This window comes from Vulpes vulpes, chromosome 7, assembly GCF_048418805.1.
Source record: "Vulpes vulpes isolate BD-2025 chromosome 7, VulVul3, whole genome shotgun sequence".
Taxonomy (NCBI): Eukaryota; Metazoa; Chordata; class Mammalia; order Carnivora; family Canidae; genus Vulpes; species Vulpes vulpes.
Window position 1 is genome coordinate 51,823,317 of NC_132786.1, and position 23,617 is coordinate 51,846,933.

At 39.2% G+C, this 23,617-nt stretch overlaps 1 protein-coding gene across 24 annotated transcripts in view; it reads right to left on the minus strand.

The window, feature by feature from the left end:
* Positions 1-23,617, minus strand: part of TENM3 (teneurin transmembrane protein 3) — a 2,512,213-nt gene that overhangs the window by 29,269 nt on the left and 2,459,327 nt on the right. For 14 of the 24 annotated variants that reach the window (XM_072763857.1, XM_072763858.1, XM_072763862.1 and 11 more), the window contains 5 exons: positions 22,212-22,461; positions 21,338-21,358; positions 13,141-13,373; positions 11,898-12,052; positions 10,248-11,122 (listed from right to left, as the gene is read on the minus strand). In XM_072763857.1, coding sequence (XP_072619958.1) covers positions 10,248-11,122; positions 11,898-12,052; positions 13,141-13,373; positions 21,338-21,358; positions 22,212-22,461 — 1,534 coding nt within the window. The remainder of the gene's footprint in view (positions 1-10,247; positions 11,123-11,897; positions 12,053-13,140; positions 13,374-21,337; positions 21,359-22,211; positions 22,462-23,617) is intronic. The other 10 variants (XM_072763865.1, XM_072763864.1, XM_072763866.1 and 7 more) reach the window with 3 other exon arrangements.

The window sequence follows — 23,617 nt, forward strand, 5'->3', positions numbered from 1 at the left end:
AGGGGTGAGAACGGTGCCGGGGTGGAGAGGTGGCTAACACCTGTTAACATTTCTTTGCTGCCAGGTTGTCATCTGCCACAGGTCTGGCTGGTGGGGGCAAAATTCGGCCAGTGCTGTGCTCCCTTAAACCAGAAATGGCAGTAGCCTGAAGTTGAGCCACTACTGTCTTGTTCTAATACCTCAGGAGACAGGTTCAGAGAAGCAGGGAACCGGCGGACCTTTCCTTCCTCACCTCTCTGGTTCAGCCCTCTCTCTGAACGCTGAACCCACAGGACCCATTTTTCAGAGATCACACTGAAGCAAGGGACCCAGTGCCTCTTCTGCACACAGTTATGATGACCACATGACGGAGTAGTGACAGGAGGCACCGCCCAGCTTTGAAGTTCATCCAAGAGACAAAGGCGTCCAAAGTCAGGGCATCCCAGAATTAGCTCCCTTTGGGTTTGAAGGATTCTGGATTAGCCATTGTTAAGAGAAGAATCATATTTAAGTCACTTTTCTTAAAAACCAAACAACTGTTTATTGACTGAAGAAGGCTGATATGTGCGGGACTCATCTGTTTAGAGACCAGGGCTTGGGCAGGTCTCGGCTTGCTAGGGAGCTGATGTCAAGCGGGAGCTGGGTGTCAAAGATGTGCCCTCATCCTCCTGGATCTGCTCACGGGGCTGGGAAGTGCTCGGAGGTCAGACCCACGCCTCTCTTTTGTCCCCCTCTTTGTGTTTTGGCCCTTGTTTTGCCCCATCCAGATCCCCCCCCACCCCCCGGGAGAGGGTGATGCCTTGCATGGCGACAGGGAGACCCTGGAGACACAGCAGCATCAAGGGACCCGTGAACTGCCAACCATTTGGGACACTGAGGCGAACGTGAAAAGACTTGGGAGGAAAAGCAACAGTAGTGGTGGATGGATCCAGAACCTGAGATGGGACAGCATTTAGACTAAATTGTCTATTCACAAGCTTTGAGAGAAAAGGAGTATCACACAGTGCGAGGAGCAAGGGGAGGCCAGGGACGGTCACATCGGGGTGGTTAAGGAGCAAACGGGGCTGGGAAAGGGGAGAGCGCTCAGGTTGGAGGCTTCCCAAGAGCCAGGGGAAGAGGATCCAGAAGCAGAAAGTGGACCCCAAAGTACTAAACAGGCACCGTCTTTATTCTCAAGCTGCAGAAAATCCAGCCTGTAAATCCATATTTCACTCCCTCCTAACTACACCTTCTACCTTCCTTTCCTGTGTGATTTCCATTTTTTTAAAAAAGATTTTATTTATTCACTCATGAGAGATACACAGAGAGAAAGGCAGAGACACAGGCAGAAGAAGCAGGCTCCATGCAGGGACCCGATGCGAGACTCGATCCTGGGACCCCGGGATCACCCCCTGAGCCCAAGGCAGATGCTCAACCCTGGAGCCACCCGGGGGCCCCAGTTCCTTTTCTACTGGTGGGCCTGCCTCCTCTCCTGGGCCTTCAGTGCCCAGCCGAGTTCAGGCCTTCCTCTCTGAACCCCATCTGCTGTCTCCTGCTGCCCACCCTCCCGTTTTCAGCCTCTCCTTTCCTCCATAAAGCCATCCTCGCGTTGTCACCACACTGACCACACTGCTTCCCGGCTGAAGTCCTTTGCGAAGCCCTGTCTGTCCAGGATGGGAGCCCACCACACCGGTAAACACAAGCCCTGCTGGATCACGGCTGCCACCTCCCTCGGTCCCCTCCTCCTCCTTCCCCACACATGTGCTATGCTCGGGCCGTATGTTCTCTCCAAAAGCTGCCCTCCTGTCTCCCGAGTGCATGCTTTTTCTGGCCTAGAACACTCTAGAAGTGTGCAAGTGAGCAACTGAGCAAGAAGAGTCTTGCTAGCCTTCATTCATAATCCTTAAGACTAAGCTTCAAAATTACCCGCCCTGGGAAGGGTTTCTGGCCTCACGGAGATGGTCCTCGTCCCTATTCTCACAGCCTGTCGGGGCCTCTATCTCTGCGCTCACTCATCATCCTCCCCATCCCCGGCGTCTCTGTCCCGCTCAGAGGGCCCTGAGCTCCCTGCCAACGTGCCCGTCCACTCTGCACTCCGGCATCGAGCACGAGCACCTGGCACACGACCCATCCTCCTTGAACGAACAGCGAGCGGGTGAGTAAAGGAACGCCAGGGAGTCACTGGGAAAATGGGAAGTGCTTGACGTCCAAAGGGCAAGCACAAAATTCCCAGCTTACTGATGTCTAGGAGGTTTGAAATGAATTAATAATTTGCTAATCAGCATGCCTTTGCAATATCACATGGGAAGACTTTCATTTTCTTTAAAGACTTTCACTTTCTTTTAGGTGCCACAGCCACTTTGGGAAAAAAGTGCCTCCCTTGGGGCTGGTGTTGCCTGGACCAGTCCCAAGTGGGACTGACTAACCATGCCTGTGGGCCCCCCCTCCGTGTTGAGGAGGATGGAGTACACTTCACAAATCAAGATAAAAGAGCAGAACTCTTCATTAAATTAATAAGCCATAAGTGAGATAATCTTGAATTGCATATGCACATACAGGTATGTGCACGGAGGTGAGCTGCAAGGTGTTACCTTTCTCCCTCGCTCTAAATGACAAATAACCACTGAATATAAACTCATTCCTCCTGGTCTTAAGGGTCTACAACTCCGCCATCCTGGCTATGTCCTGGTTCACGCAGGGCTTGTGTGATGCTTTTGGATTCTCAGTCATTTTGTTCTTGGGCCTTAGAACACTCTTGCAATTTTTCTTTTGTTACTTTGACTCTAATGATCCATTTTAAAAACCTCATCTGTGAGTAAAGAACTTTCTTCCAATCCCTCAGGGCAGCCTTTGCTTGCCTTTACTAGAACGTGGTTCCTTTTTCCCTATTCCTAGAGCTGGAAATAGAATGAAGTCTTGGGATGCCTGGGTGGCTCAGTGGTTGAGCATCTGCCTTTGGCTCAGGGAGCGATCCCGGGGTCCTGGGGTCAAGTCCTACATGGGGCTCCCTGTGGGGAGCCTACCTCTCTCTCTGCCTAGGTCTCTGCCTCTCTCATGAATAAATAAATAAAATCTTTAAAAAAATAGAATGAAGTCTTTCTTCTAGCTGATGCTTGCCTTATACTCACTAAGTACTTAAAGGTTCATTAACTATGCCTTTAGATAAACTACACGTTTTTGCAGCTTTTGCTTTGTATCTACCGCTTTTCATTACAAGGCCCAAAGATGGGAACATCTTAGTTTGTATAAGACTTAAATTCTTAAAATACATTTAAACGGAACAAAACCTAGCTTTTAGCCAGGGATACAATGTGGTATTTCTTTACATTAACATCTTGTCAGAAGATTTATTTTTTTTTGGGGGGGGGGAGGGTTCTCACTTAATGAACTGCAGATTTACCAAACTTTGGAATGAACCAAGGTCTAGGAAATGTGTTTTGAGGTGTGTAAGTGTGTATGTTGGAGATGTGGTACTGATGGATAGGAGGGATGCTAGGTGAGGAACTGGGGTGATTTGAGGCCAGGACCCTGGCATACAGGCAAGGGGCTTTCTCTGGGATGCTGAGAAATAGGGTAGCCAGGAGTGAGGGCTGCCGAAGCTGTTTTTATTTTGATGTCACAGATGAGCCAGAGATACTGGTTAGTCTCTGGAAAATACCCAACTGTGGATCTTCAGTTCTGTGACTGTTAAAAAACAAGAAGTTCCCTTTCACTGGTAATCAACGTGCAACTTCTTGTGCTGTCATCAAACGATCCTCTAAAATGGTTGGTGTATATAACTCAGTCTAAGCATAAATCATTGGATCATCACTGTGTAAAAGGGAAGCTGCGGATATACACACACAAGAGGCTATCAGATTTAGACAGTTACATAATTAGTTTAAAGAGGGAATTCAACACTTTTGGAAGCTGCATTGAACCATTATGGAGCAATTTAGCACATCCAGAACATTAATTTGCTAAATGGAACACACCGAAGGGGTCAATGTAGCCTTGCAACTATTGAAACACTGCAATTATACTGAGAAAATATGAGAAATTTTATATTACGGATTATATTGAGATAAACTGAGAAAATCTGATCTGTTTTTATTTTTCCTGGGATTTTTTCCAGTACTAGGAATAACATACAAATACCATATTTCCCTTTCTGCTTTTAAACTTGGGCAGAACTATGTCTTAAAACTAGACTGCAGAAAAAAATTGGATTAAATCGAGTATTAATAAAAGCATTGCCTTAGTAGAGCTCAGGTTAATGTTTGAAATGTACAGCAGCCACTTTATTCATTTGCCTGCACTTTCTTTTTAACTGATGTCCCTGGGAATACACATTCTGGTTAAAAATTCAAAGCAAAATTATTAAACAATTAAACAAAATAGCAAAACCAGAAATCAACTCTACAGTGTTTCTCCATGATTTTAAGTGATCTGATTTCTTAAAAATCATTCTTAATGTCTCAAATGTTTTCTTCCATGAAGACAGTAAGCAGAAAACGCATGGAGGGTCCCAAAGAAGAGGTGGGGGGATGGGGAGATAGGTGATGGGGATTCAGGAGGGCACTGGAGAGGAGTGCCGGGTGTCATATGGAAGTGTTGAATCACTCTATTGTTCACCTGAAACTAATATCATACTGTATGCTAACTGGAATTAAAACAAAAAATTAAAAAAGAAAAGAAAGAAAAAGAAAAAAGGGAAAAATGGATGGGGGCCTAGTACTATCTTTAGATACGTATTTATAAAACGGGCTTTGTTTTTGATGCCTTTTTTGGGCAGAAATAGGGCTGAAACATAGTTTCAGGGTTTGAGCATTCAGGCTTGGATGTCAGCTGCCTATCAAGCGAAAGGCTATTCCCTTAGTTCTGTCCTGTGGAAGATGCCTCTAGAGTTTTTCTAACATCACAGGCTACTGCATAAAACACACACGAGGAGAACACAACACGGCACAGATGTCAGGCTATTTAGACATGATGCAGTGTCAACGGGCATGGACACATCTTTTCTAATTTGGAGTAACTGTCATTGAGTTTTCCAAATTACCTTTGCTTTCTGTGGACTAGTTTGAGTTTGTAGTCCCAGGCCCTCTTTACCCTGCCTGTCTTTCCTCCTCTGAGATCCCTCTTTGATACCTTCCCAGAGCATCAGAGCCGATGTCACTGGGAGTCATAGGTTTGCCATGGGCACAGAGTTAAGTTCATTATAAAGAAATGGTTCAGAAGCTCATTCTGAAATTGCTAAGCTTGAATGAGGGACAATAAAGCACCCGAATGAGAAGCTAGAGACCCATCTATACCTACATAAATGCATAAAAGCTGAAACTCGTTTATTTACTCTATAAATCTGAATATAGTTCATGAAAGATCACAGAGTCAGCTCCACAAATACAAAGCTCTAAATACCCAAAGTCCCAAGATAGAAAAACTGCCACCAACCTGGTGGTGTGTCTTTATCAGAACACATAGCATTTAAAAAAAAAAAAAAGTTGTCTTCTTTAACCAGACAGAAGAGCATCAGAAAGATATGCCCAAACAGTTCTTTTACAGGGGTGAGCGAGCAGAGAATTGTGAAATGCCATTTACTATTAAATAATTTATTCTATTGCCCCATTCAATACACTGGATTTGCTTCTGTGTGCAGTCAAGTGTGAGAATTGTGGTTTCACTTTGGGTTTCACCTTTTTTAAATAAATACATTTTTAGCAGGTGAGATCTTTTTGACCACCCTGGATTATTCTAGCTAAGGAATCGTAACATGTGATAATTGATATTTTAAATGGTATGAAGACCAGCATGAAACAGTCCCTAATACTGAGGGAAGGGAGTAACGAGGTTTATCACAGTGTCCTCACACAAGGGAGCCCCATTAGCTAGTTGGACATCCTCTGTACCGCCTGGCAAGTCAATGGAAGAGGAGGTCTTGGACGAGATGGCTTATTCAATCAGTAAAACATAAGTTATTCGGTTCATGAAACTTATTAGTCTGCCTCCAAGATTTCAAAGCTGAATTACAAACCCTCTGCTGCCTTCTGCACTCTTCCTATCATCTCATCCAGTAGCACGTCTAAGGATATTGGCCACTTGCCTAACGAGTCACAATAGGGACGTCATCATTACAAGTAACAAGGAGAGAAACTGCTGCTAAGGAGACAACGCTATCTCTAGTTTTTGAAATGAAGGTTCTTGCACCTTGGAAACTATCTGTACACTCTAAAAAATTCTCCTATTTTATTGGTCACTGATAAGAATCTCAATTTGGGAACTGGTGTTTCTCTTCCCAGAATCCTCCTTTCTGATTGCAGGTACAACAAAATACTTCAACTACACCTGCTTGGGACATGTTTTCTGTCTCTACTCCAAGCTAACTTCTAAGACCAATATTTCAGAAGAGAGTGCTAACAGTATGAAGTCGTTTTTTCCTTAATTATTTTACTAATAGACCAATCGAGGAAGTCCTGATTTTGTAAAGCAAAAGAAACTGAATAAACATGTAATACTGGGTAAATATAGCTAAAAGTATTGACAACAAAGAATGAAAATTGCTAAGATTTTCAGTATCAACTATTTGTACAGAGAAGTCCAAACTACTTCAGAAAGGGAGGGAGCAAAATTTATACGGTGCTTTCCATGGAGCCTGGGCAAGAGTCAGCTATGGGTTCTATCAGGTTCTTCTATATAAATACATTTTCTCTTGTCTACATCTTTGGTTTCTTTTTTTTTTGTTTTGAAGGTTTTATTTATTCATTTATTTATGAGAGACACAGAGAGAGGTGGAGACACACAGGCAAAGGGAGAAGAAGTTAGGCTCCCCGTGGGGAGCCTGATGCAGGACTCGATCCCAGGACCCCAGGATCATGACCTCAGACTCAACCACTGAGCTACCCAGGTGCCCCCATATCTTTGGTTTCTCTCTCTATTCCTTTAACCAGCAAACCGTTATTGGAAGAGTTCCGTATGCACTGCAACATTCCAGGACTTGCGGGGGACACAAAGATAATTGGTTTGCATTTTATAAAATGCTTTCTCAGTTTGTACTGAGAAAAAACATATAAGGTAAGTAATTGAGTTAATTCTCTTTTAAAATTTCTTTGGTAGAAGCTATAGCAACTATACTTTTATCAGTAGGCATATTTACTGATTTTGGGTCTTGTGCCATCTATTCCTATCCTATAAAGCTGCTAATCTCCAGGCTTTTAAGACACCAGGCTAGGGAGAAAGCTGGACATGTACAATTGGGAATCTGGGCCGAGAAGTTTAATTTCTCTTTGTGAGATATTTGTGCAGAAGGATAATTTTAAGGCCTGCATCAGCTCTAGGGACTGGTGTCATGAAAGTCATAGAAAACAGGTGTTTTTCAGTTGGGAATGTTGATCCCCCTTCCCGCCTCACAATCTCCCTGTGGTTTTCGTAGAGCTCTGTCTCAAAGCTCCTGTATCCCTCCTTTATGAAATCACCAAATATCCTTTTAAGGTCTAAATTTGACACACAGTGCTCTACAGATATAAAGGGGAATGTGATAGATATTCCTAGTGTTGCAGGAGCACTCTAGCTCACCAACAATGTCAGTGAACACCAAGGAAGCCTGGTGGGGGGCACCTAGCTCCCCTGCTGCCCCTGAGCACCTTCTCCCAGTTACATGTCCAAGCCAGGAGGTAGTAAGCAGAAACTCTTGTTGAGACGCTGATGACTAGAGCTTGGCGTGAAGTCTGCCCAGCAATACCTGCAAAGTTACGTAGACAAAATGCGCTGCTCTGTCTCAACAGAGAGGGCTACTGGAGACGGTGTCTGAAAGCAGCATTCCCCTTCCTTTTGTGCACTTACTTTTGAATGTGTTTTAAAGTTTCTAGAGCTCACATAGAAGAGGTGGGCCCTTGCTCTTTCACAGCCAAAGTATAAAAACGTACAGAAAAAAAAAAAAAAGTAAAAAGAGATCACTTGTTATTCTGACATGATGATTCTGAGTTACTTGGGCTAAGTGCCCTATTTCTGTTCTGTCTCATACTGTAATACACTGTCTAGCAAAATGCATAAATGTTTCTTAGACATTTTTTTAGTCTTGTCTTTTGCTGCACACATCTAGAGAAAAAGTGATAAAGCCATGGTTTTTAAAAAGCAATATTTCTGTTCATTTTATTAGCAAAATGATTTTTAAGCACTGGTTTATTAAATCAGTATATTCTTAAATTATAACCAAAATATGTGTGTGCATATTTACAGATATAAATATATATTTACATGTATATATTATGTGATATATACTTACTTATCTATGTAAATAAATAAATAAATATTCATATGTCTCAATATACACGATTATGAGGCTTATATTTGGTAAAATATTTTAGTAATGCTTTTGGTAATAGTTGCCTTTCCTTAGCTTATTTAGATATAACTTAATAGTTGTATTTTAAATATGATGTGTAATGAATTTGTATTTGTCAAGATATGATTGTGATGTATTTAAGTTCATTACAGACTTATTTGTAACAAAATTATTCTTTAAAACAATGCTTGCCCCTCATAGTCATGAGATTGGCTTGCCAGCTCAACCTCTACTATTGCTGCTGTGCTGTCTCTTAACTAAGTCTGGGGTTCTTGGAGAATATCTGTTACCAGAGAAATATGTCTTCATTGTGCACCATACTTTTTAAAAAAGGTAAAAATCCTAAATTTGTTTATATTAGCCCACATCAACCCTACCAATGGAGTATATCCCTTTGTCTAATCTTCCAAACTGGATTAAAATTCATTTGTAGGTCATTAAGTCAACCACTGTAACTGCTGCAAGAAGTTCATGTGTCAGTAGTCACCCACACAATGAACCTCTATGCAGGTGTCATTTCCTGCGAACAAATAAGGACACATTTCAAAGAGGCTGACAGAGCAGAGCTTGAGTCCTAGACTGTACTAAAAACTTATTTCTCTATTTTTTTTCCTCCCTGCTTTTAACTAAACTGAAACCCTACCAATGCCACCATCATTTCCTGAAGGTCTTAAAATCAGAGCAGCTCTCCTGCCCAGTCTCATCTGATGGTAGCACTTTTCCTGGACTCTTTTTTTTGCCTCTTTGGCAATATAGCCTGCTATCACTTTGAAAATGGTGCAAAGGAAGTGCTTTCCATTAACTTCCAATTTATTCCTTTCCTATTGCGATCCTAAAATGAGCAAAAGGAATGCTAAGAACAGAATTTTAATGTAATTCAATTGAAAAGGTTTGTTCCTCTGACAAAATCATGCTGCTGGGTAACATTCATTTTATTAAAAGGGAATCTGTCAAAAAAGAAAAGCAATTCAAGCTACAGGAGAACTCAGCTTCATGTATAAGATCCATTCCAGAAAAGTTGTACAGAAAATATTTGTATATTGGATCATTTTTTCTACTGACTTTTATTATAATTTTAGAGGTGTACTCTACAGAAAACACTTTTGCTCCAGCACATCATTGTAAAAATCACACTAAGGAACTCAATATTCATTTCAAGGACTATTTTGCATTTGTCAACATGCCATCTCTGTACATCTAATTTCCCCTTATGGTTTGTGAGATGTTAGTGAAGTGAACAGTAATCGAAAATGATTTTACATATGCGTTCACTGCAAAGTACATATCCCATAAAATATACAATGGCTGATTCTCATTTCATTCTGATTGACCTCGCAAAATGTGACTGTTCAAATAACACACTGCCTGGGCCACCACTCACATATTTAGTAGAAGAATATCCTGGCAGGATGAGCCTCATCCTTTTTCATACGCTTCCACAGCAACCCAGCACTTGCTGATTTGCATTTAGTGGAAAGGTCCTTTTAAGTACAGTTTAGATTCTCCACAAACTGATTGTAAGAAGTTAAGGCCTTCTCTCTGATAAGAAGAACATTTGTAGCATTAATGTAAATAGCTAACTTCATTGTGAATGTTTTTAAAGTTCCTCTGTAGTGGCAGCTTTATCACGTGGGCTAATGTAAACCCAGAGGGTTTATGCCTAAAACCAAAGCTGTAGTCCACTTCTCCAAAGGTTTGCTGTTAATACATTAGATCTGTATGGAGCACAATGTCAACCCTTAAGCAGAAGTAGACTGACCGTGATGCCAATGACATGTAAGCTTCAGAATTTCTCATTGCCTGGATCCCTTTTTTTTTCTTTGGTCTAGTTTTTTCTTCTTTTTCAGAGAGACAGAAGCTCCCGGTTCCCCCAAACTGGATCCCACCTGCCCTTAAGATTATATCATTATTTTTAGACTGCATTCCTATATCACAGCATTTTATAATCAAAGCGGAATTTGGATATACTTACTCAAAAAACGTTGTCCATCCAGTTTCATCGCTTTTAGTTGCTAAAAGGCCGCTATTGCCATGGTAAGTAAACAAAACTAATTCTAGTCCTTGAGCGGTCATGCTTTTCAAACATCCATTCGTTCCTATCGTCAACCATATCACTTGGTTATCTGGAGACACCACTCGAACTGGCATCCGATTCGGGTCCCGTCTAATTCTAAGGGTATTGCCATTGCTGTCTGTCACCGCGGTAATATCGTTATCATTGCTGTAGCTAAAATTGTACAGGTAATCACCAGTGACTAAACTTACAGTATATTGGTGAGTGCCATTGATGTCAAAGATATAGAGTTCCTGGTCAGTTGGAGAGGCAACTTCATAAAAGTTCATAGAGTTAAGGAAAGGCTTGTTCTTTGACACAGCCCGGATCCGTATATTGCCCAGGTCTGCGATGTACAGGGTGCCATCGGGGGAGGCGGCCAGGGAGGAAGGTGCGCTGAGCTTGGCATCTTTGGCATAGCCATCTCCGCTCTGGTAACAGTCACAGTTGGCATCATTTTTGCAGTCACACTCTGAAGGGATTCCTGCCACCAGGGAGATCTCCCCATCTGTGGTGACCTGCCTTATTCGGTTGATTTTCTTTTCGTCGGTTTCAGTGATATACAGGACCCCGCTGTACGACACCGCGATGGCAGTGGCAGATTCCAGTGTTGTCTGAACTGCATGCTTCCCCACGGAATATTCCACCCCCGGAACCTGGCAGTGCATGGGCCGCCCAGCAGCAATGCGCACTTGACGATTTTCAGTGATCTGCAGGACCACGTTATTATCCAGGACGTAAATGGAGTTATCCATAGGGTTAATGGCTAGGTCAGTGGGCCATTCCAGACGTACCTTCATAATAGAAAGAAAGGGTCTGGTTAGTCAGTGACTGTGCTGTAGTTAATCTGCCAGAAGAGTAAATTAGACCATTCGAGGAAATTACCCTTAATTTGATCAACTGTTTTAAAATTGTTTCCTGGACGAGCTACTGTAAAATCAACTTAAAAATTTCGAGGGGAGACAAATGTAGGAAATAGCATTTTAGTTAAAAACGCAGCTCCCTGAAAGATTTGGAAGTTATAGCCAAATAGCAAACGAATCTCTAAGCAGGGAGTTAAGAGGTATCAATGAGATAGGAACACATATGTTCCGATAGCAGTAATAACCACCAAACACTGAGGCTTTCTAGGTTACGAATACATTAGTGTTCTATTGTGTTTTCAATCAAGCCAACAGTAAAGGTCCTAATTCTAAATATAAGTCCCTAGGGACTAATCATAGTGGGCTCTCTACTACTTAAAAAGCTCGTGTGATCAAAAGATTAGAGATTTAAGCTGTTTTGTTCTTTTTGGAATATCTGCATGCTACTTTACTGGTATTTTATTACGGATGCTTTAGCGTTTCTTAAATGCTAATTGTTCTGTAATCTCATTGAATTCATCAAATGCAGAACGATAAAAGAAAATAACTTTTTATCAGCTCCTGAAATACATTTAAATGGAACGGCTTTATTACCATGAACGCCACACATATATCCAGTTTAATATGGGGCCATCATGGACTACTGACCTAGGAAACCAGGATACTTAGAAGAAAAACAAACAAGCAGCTTAATATTTTAAACTACCTGGCTGATGTGCATGCTGGTGTCACAGGTTAAAGGTCTGGCTGAAGTCAGATCGTTAGAGCCCAGGAGAGTTGATATGATCCCATTTTGATCAACTTTTCTGATCATGGTTCCATCAACAAAGTAGATCAATCCGTTCTTATCAATCGCCATCCCTTTTCAAAGAGAAATAAGTGTGACCAATTTTTCAATGTGATTCACATTCACAGGCCCATCATTAAATTCAACACTCAAACTCCAAGGATAACATGGGTGACCGGTAGCAGGTAGGATTGCAGATTGCAAATACGTTAGGACAAACCCAACAGAGGCATTTAAAACACAAATCAATGTAAAATGTAATCAAGAAATAGTCAAAATTTGTAAGAATCTCCACTTAGTGTACGAATCATATAGGTGGTGACTGCATTTTAAATATAAAATTATAACTTCTGTATAATGTTGTCACCTCTCAATTATAGAAATAGGTCCAATTCTCTTACTCTGAACTTAGAGTTAACTATATTCTAACAAAAACAGATCTAAGCCAAGGTTAGTGTTTTGTTGACCTTGTTACAATGAAATTTGCTATTATGAATAATTCAGTACAACAAATGCTTTTTTCCAGTCCTTGTTCACATAACAGTTGCTAGCTATAATGAAAAAAAAAAAAAAAACACCCAAACCAAAAAACACTGTAATGAATAGCATAATACATGAGCAAGGAGTCAGTCCCAACTGGTTTAAAAGCTAGAAACCTTTATCACATAGAATTTTAGCCCTTGTTACCTCTAGAAATTCCTCACAGCAAGCATTTTTTCCCATGGCATAGAAACAAAAGTTTAATAGCTCCAAACTGAGTGAGGACTAATAGCGTTGCTTAGTGATGGTTTTTAAAGAGGCCTGGGACTCATTCATGACAAAGAGATTCCAGGACAATGAAAGAATCTGGACACTTCTTGAAGTTTAACAGGATGTGACCTGAATACTATGGACTAGTTGCTCTATTCTTTGAAAAGTTGAAAAAAATGGTATGATAACAAATGCCAAGAGCCTCATATTTACTGTAAAATCAACTTAGGATTCTAGCAGTTTTACGCTAAATGGCTTTGAAAAAACACTAGATGTGAAACAGCTTTCTAGAACACAGTTGAGGGTAAAATGTTAGACTCAGCATTAAACAGAGTCAGGCACTAACTGGGTTTTCTATCTTTTTTTTTTGTTTTTAATAAAAAGAAATCCCCAAATTGATAAATGGTAGTACCTTTGGGACTCATGAGCGTTGCTTCTACAGCCTTCCCTCCATCCCCACATCTGGCTTCATCAAACGGAAGGCACTGCTCCCCGGTCCCTGCGACCACTTCAGCATTTTTAGTTAAATCTTTTGTACCCGTAAGGGACTTGGGGCGATAAATTCTGCGGGTGTTAGTGTCAGAAACATACAAATCTCCCGTAACTGGATCGGTTGCAAGGTAGTATCTATGAGCTGGGTTGCTGCTGTAAAAAAAGGATCATACATAAACATCACAAGACAGTTATTCCTAATACACAGGGGAGAATTAAAAGCAAAACAAAACCGATCATGAGAAAACTGATTATAAACTGAAATCCATTATTAAAGACTGGAAAATGAACAGCATATTTAATAACGACTTCAAAGAATAACTGAGCTCTGACAGGGCTGTTTTCCTCACTTGCTCGTTGCAGAGCTTTTAATTTATTAAATTTATTAAAACAGTCATCCTGAAAATTATTCCCTTAAGAAGGCAGTATGCTTTTAGCCAAAAACGAGAGCAGCAAGTTCTCTAAATCCTTTTGGTTTGATGAAAAGCCATTAATAAATTGCCCTTGAGTGACACACATAAAGTTTATTCCATGGGAAGGGTGTCTCTGTCAAACTCCAGCGAAGTATAATATACTACTGGTTTCACTCACGCCTCATCAGAGGGAATCCTCCTGTTTGTTTGCTACAAATCCCAATCACGTGAACACCTGCCCCTGACAAAAATGTAGCATCGTGTCCTGGTTGCTCTATCATCATCCAGAAAGGCGCTCTGAGGCAGTTATGATGTTTGTCCCGAGCTATGGGGTTAAACACTGGAATGAGGTCACTCATGTGTAGGAGGCAGTCTCAGTTGGTGGCCTAATGCAGTGAGGCAGAATGGCAAATCCATCATTTTACTTTTAAAGTTGTAAATTAAGCTGCTCTGAGACCTGTCTATGAATTTGGTGAGATGCAAGCATTTGTTCACAGAACATAGTGCCTCAATTTTATGCATACAAAGTAATGCAAATGTGAAATGTTTTATGCCCCACTGTAAAAAGTGGTAAGACTTGACATCAAGGAATGGACAGATTATGACACTTAGTTGGAATTAGAAAATTAATCTCCTTATAAACACTCCACACCACATTCTTAGGATTGCTGTAATTTTGTACATTGCGCAAATATTGCCTTCTGGAAAAAAAAATTCTAAAAAGAGTTTAAACAATTTGGTGTGCCCATAAAGATGTCAACAGATAAGAATCTATCAGATTCCACATTATCTTGATGATAAACTTGGTTTTACTAACTCATTCTCATTTTAGCACTACGGGGTTATACCAAGTGGTCAACTTGCCATGTTAAGTGCTACAATATCACCTTCCTAAGTTGATGCCTGAAATTTTAAATGTGACAGACATTTGTGTTCCTTAATGTGGTAGTTGATTACTTTGTGATGAAGTGAAAAGCTACATATCAATATAACCTTCAGGGCAATTTTAAGAGATTTCTTTTTCCCCTTACAAACAGCCTGACATTGACAGAGTGGGTTTTCAGGTATACAGCTGGTGACAAGTTTGCAACTCATCCAAATTGGGTCTGTTTTGAAAGACATGATACTGGAAAGACTTCTCTAGTCTTTCCTATCTCTTCAATTATACATTAATTATAACTAGTCATATGGCTGGTTATGAGAACACACACACACACACACACACACATACACACACACAGTTCATTTTCTTGTCAGTTGTGTATCTATGAGCATGATCTCTGGACCAGATTGCTGGGGTCTGAATCCTAACTTCATCACTCACTAATGTATGAACTTCAGCAATTTACTTAACTCTGTGTTTCAGATTCCTTATCTGTAAAGGTGATGATGATGATGATGATGATAATAATAATAAAATAAACATTTCATAGGATGCTGACAGAGTGACATGAGCTAATACAGGTAAAATGCTTAGAACCTGCCTAGTACGTAACACATACTCAATAAGCATTAGCTTTTCTTAATATTTGCTTTTGTTCTGCCCGCTCTGACACCACGATATGTCTTTTGCCTTATAACTTTCTACAGTATAGGAGTGAAATAATTATTGTTAATGACCTCAAGTATGACCAGCTTTCTGCAATATTACTAAGAAAAAAATAACTATCTAAATTTGGATAGGTTCACATTTGTTTCCTTGGTCCTGCTGTTACGCTATAAGATCCTAGACTATTAAAACAATGCAGACCCTCTTTTAAACATCCACTTTGAATTGTTTCTAGAGTAATGATGATAAAGGTAAATGAATAATGCAATCCAATGTAAATTCAGTTGGAGTTAAGTATTCATACAAAATACCTTTATAGAGCCACAAGGTCACTTTTAAGAAAATAGCATCAAGAAGTCTCTCTTCCTTTTACAGGTTCAAAGGGTAGAAAGGTACCATTTCCAGGAGGGCATGCCAGGGTCTTTTTTTCTCAGTGTTGAAGTATTATAATCAATCATTCCTCTGAATTCTCAAAGCAAAAGGACTTGATGTTCAGATACATATGGTTTGGCTCAAGGACAAAGACCTTTGTTTGGGGTAGTCTGGGAATATTCAGTAATTTTTCGAGTGGAGGGTAATATGCAGAATTATTCATTTAAATGATGTCCTTTATCAGAAACCTGGGATAGGAGGACTTAATCATGAAATCCCTTTCACCTTCTTTACCCTCTTTACAAATCCCTTTCACCTTTCTTTATCCTCTTTACAAATCCACAAACCTGTGGAAAAGGCTATTTGTAGAAAAATCCTTCAAGAGCAACTTCTAGGACAGTGTTTAAAAAATAAAGAATATTTATTCAATTTTTCAATCCAAAGATGATTAAAAACAACCCAAAATTTAAATCATGATCTCCCCATCTATTTACCCACTAATAAACTGTACAGAACTGTACAAAATGAAAAGTGAAAGGATTCTCATTTGCCCTTCTTCTCTCCAATATTCCATGATAAAAAAGCATATACCCTAAAAGAGGTATCTATTTATAGACATATACACATTTCTGCACAAAAGCCATTATGCTGCTCTGCACCTTGCCTTTTTCTTTTAATAGTGTATAGGGGAGAATTTTAATACCGAGCAGTTCTAACTATATAAATTATGGCTTTACAATAAAGGAGAATAAAAACTCCAGGACTCTGATGAAAATGATATTAAAAAAAACTATGCCTGCTCTTTCATGATGTGCCTCATTTTGAGAATAAAACAGCAGATTTTTGAGGTAGCTGCTTGAGCTATAGGACATGAGTCCAAAAATAATGGACATTCAAGTCATAAGCTTTGCCTTTATTGACGTCAGTTTTATTCCAGTGGGATAGTAATAAGAGAATGTCCAAAGTGGTGCTCACATTTGGTATTTCCTGTCCTGAAGCATCTCCTTCTTTGAAGATACAGAAATTTCTAAATCAAGCAACATATGCCAATGGTTTTAAAAATGTCTGCCAAATGAAGGCTCTAATTTTGCACACAACTCCATTGTCCAGAATAACAAATGTGGAGGAGTATGCGGTCTTGGAGAAGAGAATTTACCTCTGGAAATATTCCCCACAGAAGCATAAAGTGAGGAAATGAGAACTGGATAAATTCTCTGCAGTGCAGCCTAGCATGGCAAATTAGAGCTGCTTCTTGCCCCAGCCCCTCCTATATGAAAAGAGGGATCAGTACCAAAGAACTAAAAGAAAAAAAAATGAGTTTGGAAACTTTCAGTTGACTGACTGGACAAAGAGAAGCTCTGAACAATATATGGGATGGGTCCGGGATTCAAGGACACCTGATGTAAGCAGAGTTTTCTGAGAGTGAGCTAGTATTTCACTCTGACTTCCTGAAAAGCCAAAGCCCTGGGGAGGTTGGTGTGTTGGCACAAATGGGTGGTGAGTTTTTAAGTCAGTAATACATCTCATGTGGAAAATTTGAGGCTACAGTGACTGAGTGTGTCTGGCCGCTGGTAGCTGGAGTGTGGGGATTTACAGAATGCATGGTTTGCAGGGGTCTCTGTTCACCAGGAGAAACACAGTGGCCTTCTTGTACAATTGATTTTCATTTCAGAAAGACTTAAAATAACATTAAGATTTTGACTAATGGCAGCAGAATCAAAGCAAGTTAGGAACTTTTAGTATATTGCGCCTTGATGAACTCATCCTTTACTGCCTAGATTATCACGATTCCAAAGTGAACTAGCTTCTCCATGGACACAGATCCAGTGGCAAATGCAGACTATATTCGCTTATTCATTCTGTCTTAATTCAACCTTCTTAGACTAGAGAAATATTTGCAAAGAACAAGCTATAGAATAGGTATCATTAGCACTTTCAGCTTTTTATTGGAAATTGTGCCATAGCCTCTACCAAACAGGAAAGCATAAATAATATTTATGTATAACAATAAAATGCCTCTTTTCTGTATTTTATACCTTTTTATACCTGCAAGCAGGGCTTTGGGATGTGGTATTTCTGTGCCTGTTTGATTTTTAAATATTAAGTCAATAAGAAGTGCTGAATCAAGTGTTCATATTCTCGTCTCTAAAAACTTTAATTGATTCAAGTTCACGGACCCGTGATTGAAATTTTCTTTGATCTTTTAATTGGTAATATAAAATTCAGAAAGTTGATTTTTAGTCCTATGTGCTTTATTGCTTCCTAGCTGGTATTAGTTAATTAATTTAAGTTCCTTTATTTTGGAATTTTAAAGAATTGGAACAGAGATGAGCTAAAATTTACTACCTACGAAAGGAGTTTGTTAGCAAACTAATACTATAAACATCATAGGGGAAAATGTTTAGCATAGCTAAGAGAATCTTATATTTTAAGGATTTCAGAAGCTTCCTTTTATGTAAAAAATTTAATATGTTGATTGATTAGTATTTATATCCATTCCTTCGAGTATAGCTAGAGACTCTAATTTGATATAGTATCCTGGCAGTACTTATTAAATTCAGTAGGACAGTATATTCTGAATTTTAAAATAGTAAGACTATGTGTTTTATATTTATTTTGTGATTGAATAGTTTTATTAATTTATTCTCCCCATCAATCCAATTAATGAGACTATTAATAGTATATGGAACACAGTAAAAGACCAGGATCATGCATTTCTATATATTATTCAATTATGAACAACCGGCTACACTGTTCATTTTTGTGTATTTAGACACATTTTTTTAATTTCTTTTTCCTCCTATCATCTGTTCCTAAATGCTTCATGACTTGTATGCTGGCCAGCACAGGGGGGAGGAGGAGAAAGCCAACAGGCTCCTATCAGCTAGGATGAGGAAGGTAACATACGCAAATAGGAAGCAGCATCTGAAAATAATTTTATTTTTTAAGCCAAATAGAGAAGCTCCAGTGAGTTGAAGTATCTTGCTTTTGTGAGGTCAGTTATGATTAGTTAGTTACTGAGCAAACAGAATTCCTATTTTCGTTATGTTTTGATGACACGGTCTCAAAAACCTTGGATATGGATGCATCTTACTCTTCTTATCATCCTTACACAGTATGTTCATTCTCTGCCTTCCTTTTTTATTTTATGGGTGGATTTCCTTCATTGCTAGACATACTCATTTAGGCACCTAGCATCTCATGTCTTCAGGCAACAGCTTTCTAACCGATCCTCAAGTCATCCTCAACACTGACACGGGATTCATCTTCCTCAAGGGCCATTCCGAGTATGCCATCATTTTGGGCACAATGGCTGCCCACTGGCTCTGTTGTCTTATAGGACAGAAGAGCAATTCCTTAGAGCACTCAGGCCCTGATCAATCTGACTCTACTCTGACTTTCTCTCTTTATCTCTCATGATTTCCCAGGGATCCCCTACTCTATCCAGGTAGATCTGATTCCTCTCCGAACAGGTCTTGCTCATGTCTTTTCATAAACTCCAGGAACTTCACTTGTTCTGCATGCTTTCTTCATGACTGCTCCCCATATGTACCCTCCCCCACTTTCTGTTGTTCCATTTGAGCAGACTCCATTTGTAGACCTAGGTCAAATATCAACCTTGCAGAGAACTTTCCTTTACCACATCCCCATCTCCCAGTAATCATGTCCTCCATAGAGTCATTATCACAGTATAAGCCATGGATATAATAAAGTGCCAACGAATGCTTACTTAGTCTGTTACATATATATCTTGTTTCCCCAATGAGACGGTGAGGTCCGAGACCATGGATTTTCTTATATTACTACTTGTCAAAGTGCCTAGTATATGAGAAATGACCAGGCAACACTGATTTAACAAGGATGAATATCAGTATAAAGCCCAAACAGCGTATTTTACATGCATGGTGCATAAAGGAAATCCAGGAGCTCAAATTTAGCCAGGATAAAGTACAGAGGAGAAAGGTTAAGGAGGATCATGAGAGAGGGATTACAATGAGTATCACTGCCAGACACCATGAGTTAGTACATAATGAGCTCATATTAGAAAGTATTGTTAATAATAATGGATCTCTAACCTCTAATCAATGTAGTTTTTTTTTCCCAGAGAGAGAGAGATTATAGCTCTAAGTAATTTGTCAAATGATTGTGAAATGAATCTAGCTTTCTGTATACCCAGAGAATTATTCCACAGAAACCCAGCCATTTGGACACATAAAAGCTGGCTGTGAGGTGTACTGCAATGAACACACTTTTTAGAGTGGTTCAAATCTCCACTCCCCATTCCTTAGTTATGTGTCTTGGGGAAGAAAAGGCTTCCCCAAGGCTTCCTTGAGCCTCAATGACCTCATCTGTAATCCCAAAGGACTATTGTGTGGATCTGCAATAAAGTATATAAAATATCTGGCACTGAGCCTGGCATGTAATAGGCTGGTTTGTTAAAAGGTGGCTCCTTTGATAGTTCCTTCTGTACTGCCTCCAGCATTTTCACATTTAGGTGGTGTACACACTTGTTTGTCTTTCCTCTTTTCTCCATAGTTGCCAAGAAGGCAAGGCCAGAAAAATTTTGATATTCTGCTGTGGGTTCTAATAGCAGAGCTTTGCATGCTCAGCAGTCTGGAGAAATTTAGTGTTAATCTCAGCATGTGAGTGAGCTATTAGCTGATAGCACAAGATCAATAGAGGATCTCAGGGAAAGGTCATGGGGCCGTGCCTGGCCATATTGATATGCAACAGCTACTCATCTTCCAGTAGAACTTTGTTTCTTATTTCCTAGTTGTCAATCTCTACAACGTGGTTTCAGTGGGTAACACTGATGTATTCATCTCAAGGATTCACATACGCTATCGCTAATTTTTCTGATATCATTTCATTGGATACTTTCCTAGACAAACTAGATCTAGCAGGCCCAATGTCTTGCACTTTTGGTGAACTTCACTTTAAAATATATTGCTTTTTTCCCCCTTTTTTGTTGTCCTGGGGAAAGTTTTTCAGTCAAAAGTGTCTATACACAAGCTTTTACTATGCCTTCTCTAGCTAAATATACATAGCAAATAGAATCTGAAAAACTTCTGAACCTACCTATTTGCTTCAACTGTAGTTCACCCTTAGCTTTGAAGAAAGTCTTTTCCTTCATAATACTGTCCATGCAAACATGACTTCTTAAAACTCAAATCTAGTAACTCTCTCAACTTGGGAAATTATAAACTACAGCAGCGATGAATTTACCAGGAAGTTAACAAAGCCTTAGTGTTCCTTTGTATGGGTTCCTCGTAAGACCAGCCAGGTCTCAGGGAACATGATTACATGATCTTGGCAAATATTTTTAGATTCTTTTTCTTAAACAGAATCCTTGAAATTGAATAAGCTTTAGGTCCAATAAACCAGGTTCTGTCCTGATTATTGGTCAAACTAAATTTGTCCTAAACTCTCCTACTCTGCTTCAGATTTGGTTCTGTTCAATATGGCTTAGATTATGTGAGCCAGTAACAAGTTTAGAAATATTTTTTGTTATATGGACAGGTTCATCATAGTAATTTTTTGTGACAAAATTTATTTTATTAACTAACTTGAAAATAGCTTTTCACATTATATTGCATAAAATGATTTGCAATATGCTACTTAAATAATGGTTCATTTAAGCAGTTTTAATTCCTTAGATGTTCTGTGATACAGAGTTTCCTCTCTCATGATGAAACGCTCTTAGGAAACAATGTCAGAGAATCACATCAAAATGTAAAAAGGACATTTGGAAACATACAGTAACCTTTCAGCAAAATGCTTACCTATGTCTAAAATCTTTATTTCTTGGTGGAAGCAGATAAAAAAGGTGGGAAAAAAAGAGCACAGTTAGAAAAAGTTTTTAAAATATAATGACTTGCATACGGAGATTTTAATTATTTGAATGGAAAATTGCCAACTTTAGCAGAAATAACACTGGAAATGAATTTTGTAGGCCAAGGCTTATCAAATAATTTGCAGAATAGGATGATTTTAATAATTACACTTAAATGAACAAAGCAAAGCAACAATTTGTTACTTTAACTATTGGTATTATGACTAATGGATTACCCCAACTTGAAAATCCAATATTCTAATGGAAAGTTATAGCCTTAGTTCATTTACTATTATGTCTGGATATTGTAGGGAAATATTTTATCTCTTAATTTCAACCAATATGCAATAAAAGAATAACAACCTATATCATGAGGCAATTTTAAGACAACTAAAGGTATTTAAAAATCATAGTTCTGGCCTACTGGAGCAGAGAAAATGCCCTGGAATCAGTGACATTGTGTATGTTGGCTGACTATAGATTCTTTTATACCTTTATGGTACAGCATATATGTGTTGTGCTTTTCCCAACTTTAACCAAGAATCTAATCTCTTTTCAGGGAGAATTTTAAACGCTGGGAAATTATACTTACGTAAATAAAATGTTACATTAGACTAAATGTTACATAAAGACTGAACTTTTTAAATAAAGACATGCTTAGCTTTGGTAAAAATCCCAAATTAAGGGAGTGCCTGGATGGCTCAGTTGGTAGAGCATGCAACTCTTGATCTTGGGGTTGTAAGTTTGAGCCCCATGTTGGGTTCAGAGATTACTTAAAAATAAAATCTTAAAAAAAAAAAAGCCCAAATTAAAGAAAGACATACCTTAGTTCTAAAACACTCGTTACGTTTCCAGAAGGGAATATTCGTCGAACATAGTTAAAATCCCCTACATATAGACTGCCATCGATCCCGCAAGCTAATGCAACGGGGGCCAACAGTTTATTACCATCAGCCTGGCCATTGCAACTTGGGCATGAGATGCTGCGCCTTCGGCCGTTGCCCATGATGCTACTGACAACAGGAGGCTGTTGGGAGATGAACTGGTTTTCCCCATTTCCCTTGTACAGTATACCTAGAAGACATAAAATGCATTTTTCTTGTGATTAAAAAGTAGAAAGATGAAAAGTAAATATGTTTGCTCTAGATTTAACTAAAATTCAGTGCTTTGTAGATACAGCCTGGAAAAACTTACTTCAAATTCTCTTGGAAAGAACAAGAACTCTATTCATTTACCTGGTGTAAAGTTATTTGGCAAAATACAAAGGATATGCCAAAAATGTCTGTTATGAATGTAAGGGAAGGAATAACCAAAAAATTAAGAGCCCAAGTTGTCAATATTGGTAATTCTCAAACTTGGTTACACATTGTAATTGACTGGTGGAGCTGTAAAAAAATATTAATGCTTGGATCTTATCCTGAAAGATTTTGACTTAATTGGTCTGGGGGACAGCCTTGTAAAAAAAAACCCTCTCCAGATAGGGCACTTGGGTGGCTCGGGTCCTGATCCTGATGCCCTGGATCAAGCCTCTGTCTGGCTCCCTGCTCAGCAGGGAGTCTACTTCTCCCTCTCCCTCTGCCCCTCCCCGCTGCTTGTGTGCTCTCTCTCTCTCTCTCTCAAATAAATAAAATCTTAAAAAAAAAAAAAAAAGTTTCCAGATGACCCTAATGTGCAACCAAGTTTGAGAACCGTGCTCTACATATTCTTTAGGGGATAACAAGTTTCCCTAATTGCTAAATGTGGCTAAAATATATTAATCCAATTCATAAGTATGTGTGCCACAAATATGAATTTCTCCCTTACGAGTTTATCACTGATCTTGAAAATGTGAAAACTATTTTATGGAAAATAAAATTAGAAAATAAATATTAAACTCCTTACATCCTACTATCCTGTCAAAGAACATTTTTCTTGGTTATAATCTTACCTGACATGAGGATGCACACACACACAATTATTCAAAATTCCAAACATAACAAAACTGTTATGGAAGGGCAATTAATTATTTAAAGAGAATTATGCCTTAAGGCATGAAAGTGCCAATAATTTTAAGACAAAATGCCAGTCTGCTCCATTATGATCTTCAATGAAAGGCTGAGAAAAAAAAATCCCAATGAATATTATATGTTATCATAGTTAGAAACTAGGTAGGAGTTGCAATTCTAATTTTATTCATTTGCCATTATTATATTGAGAGCAGATCAATGGTTTCATTTGGTCTGAGGTACAC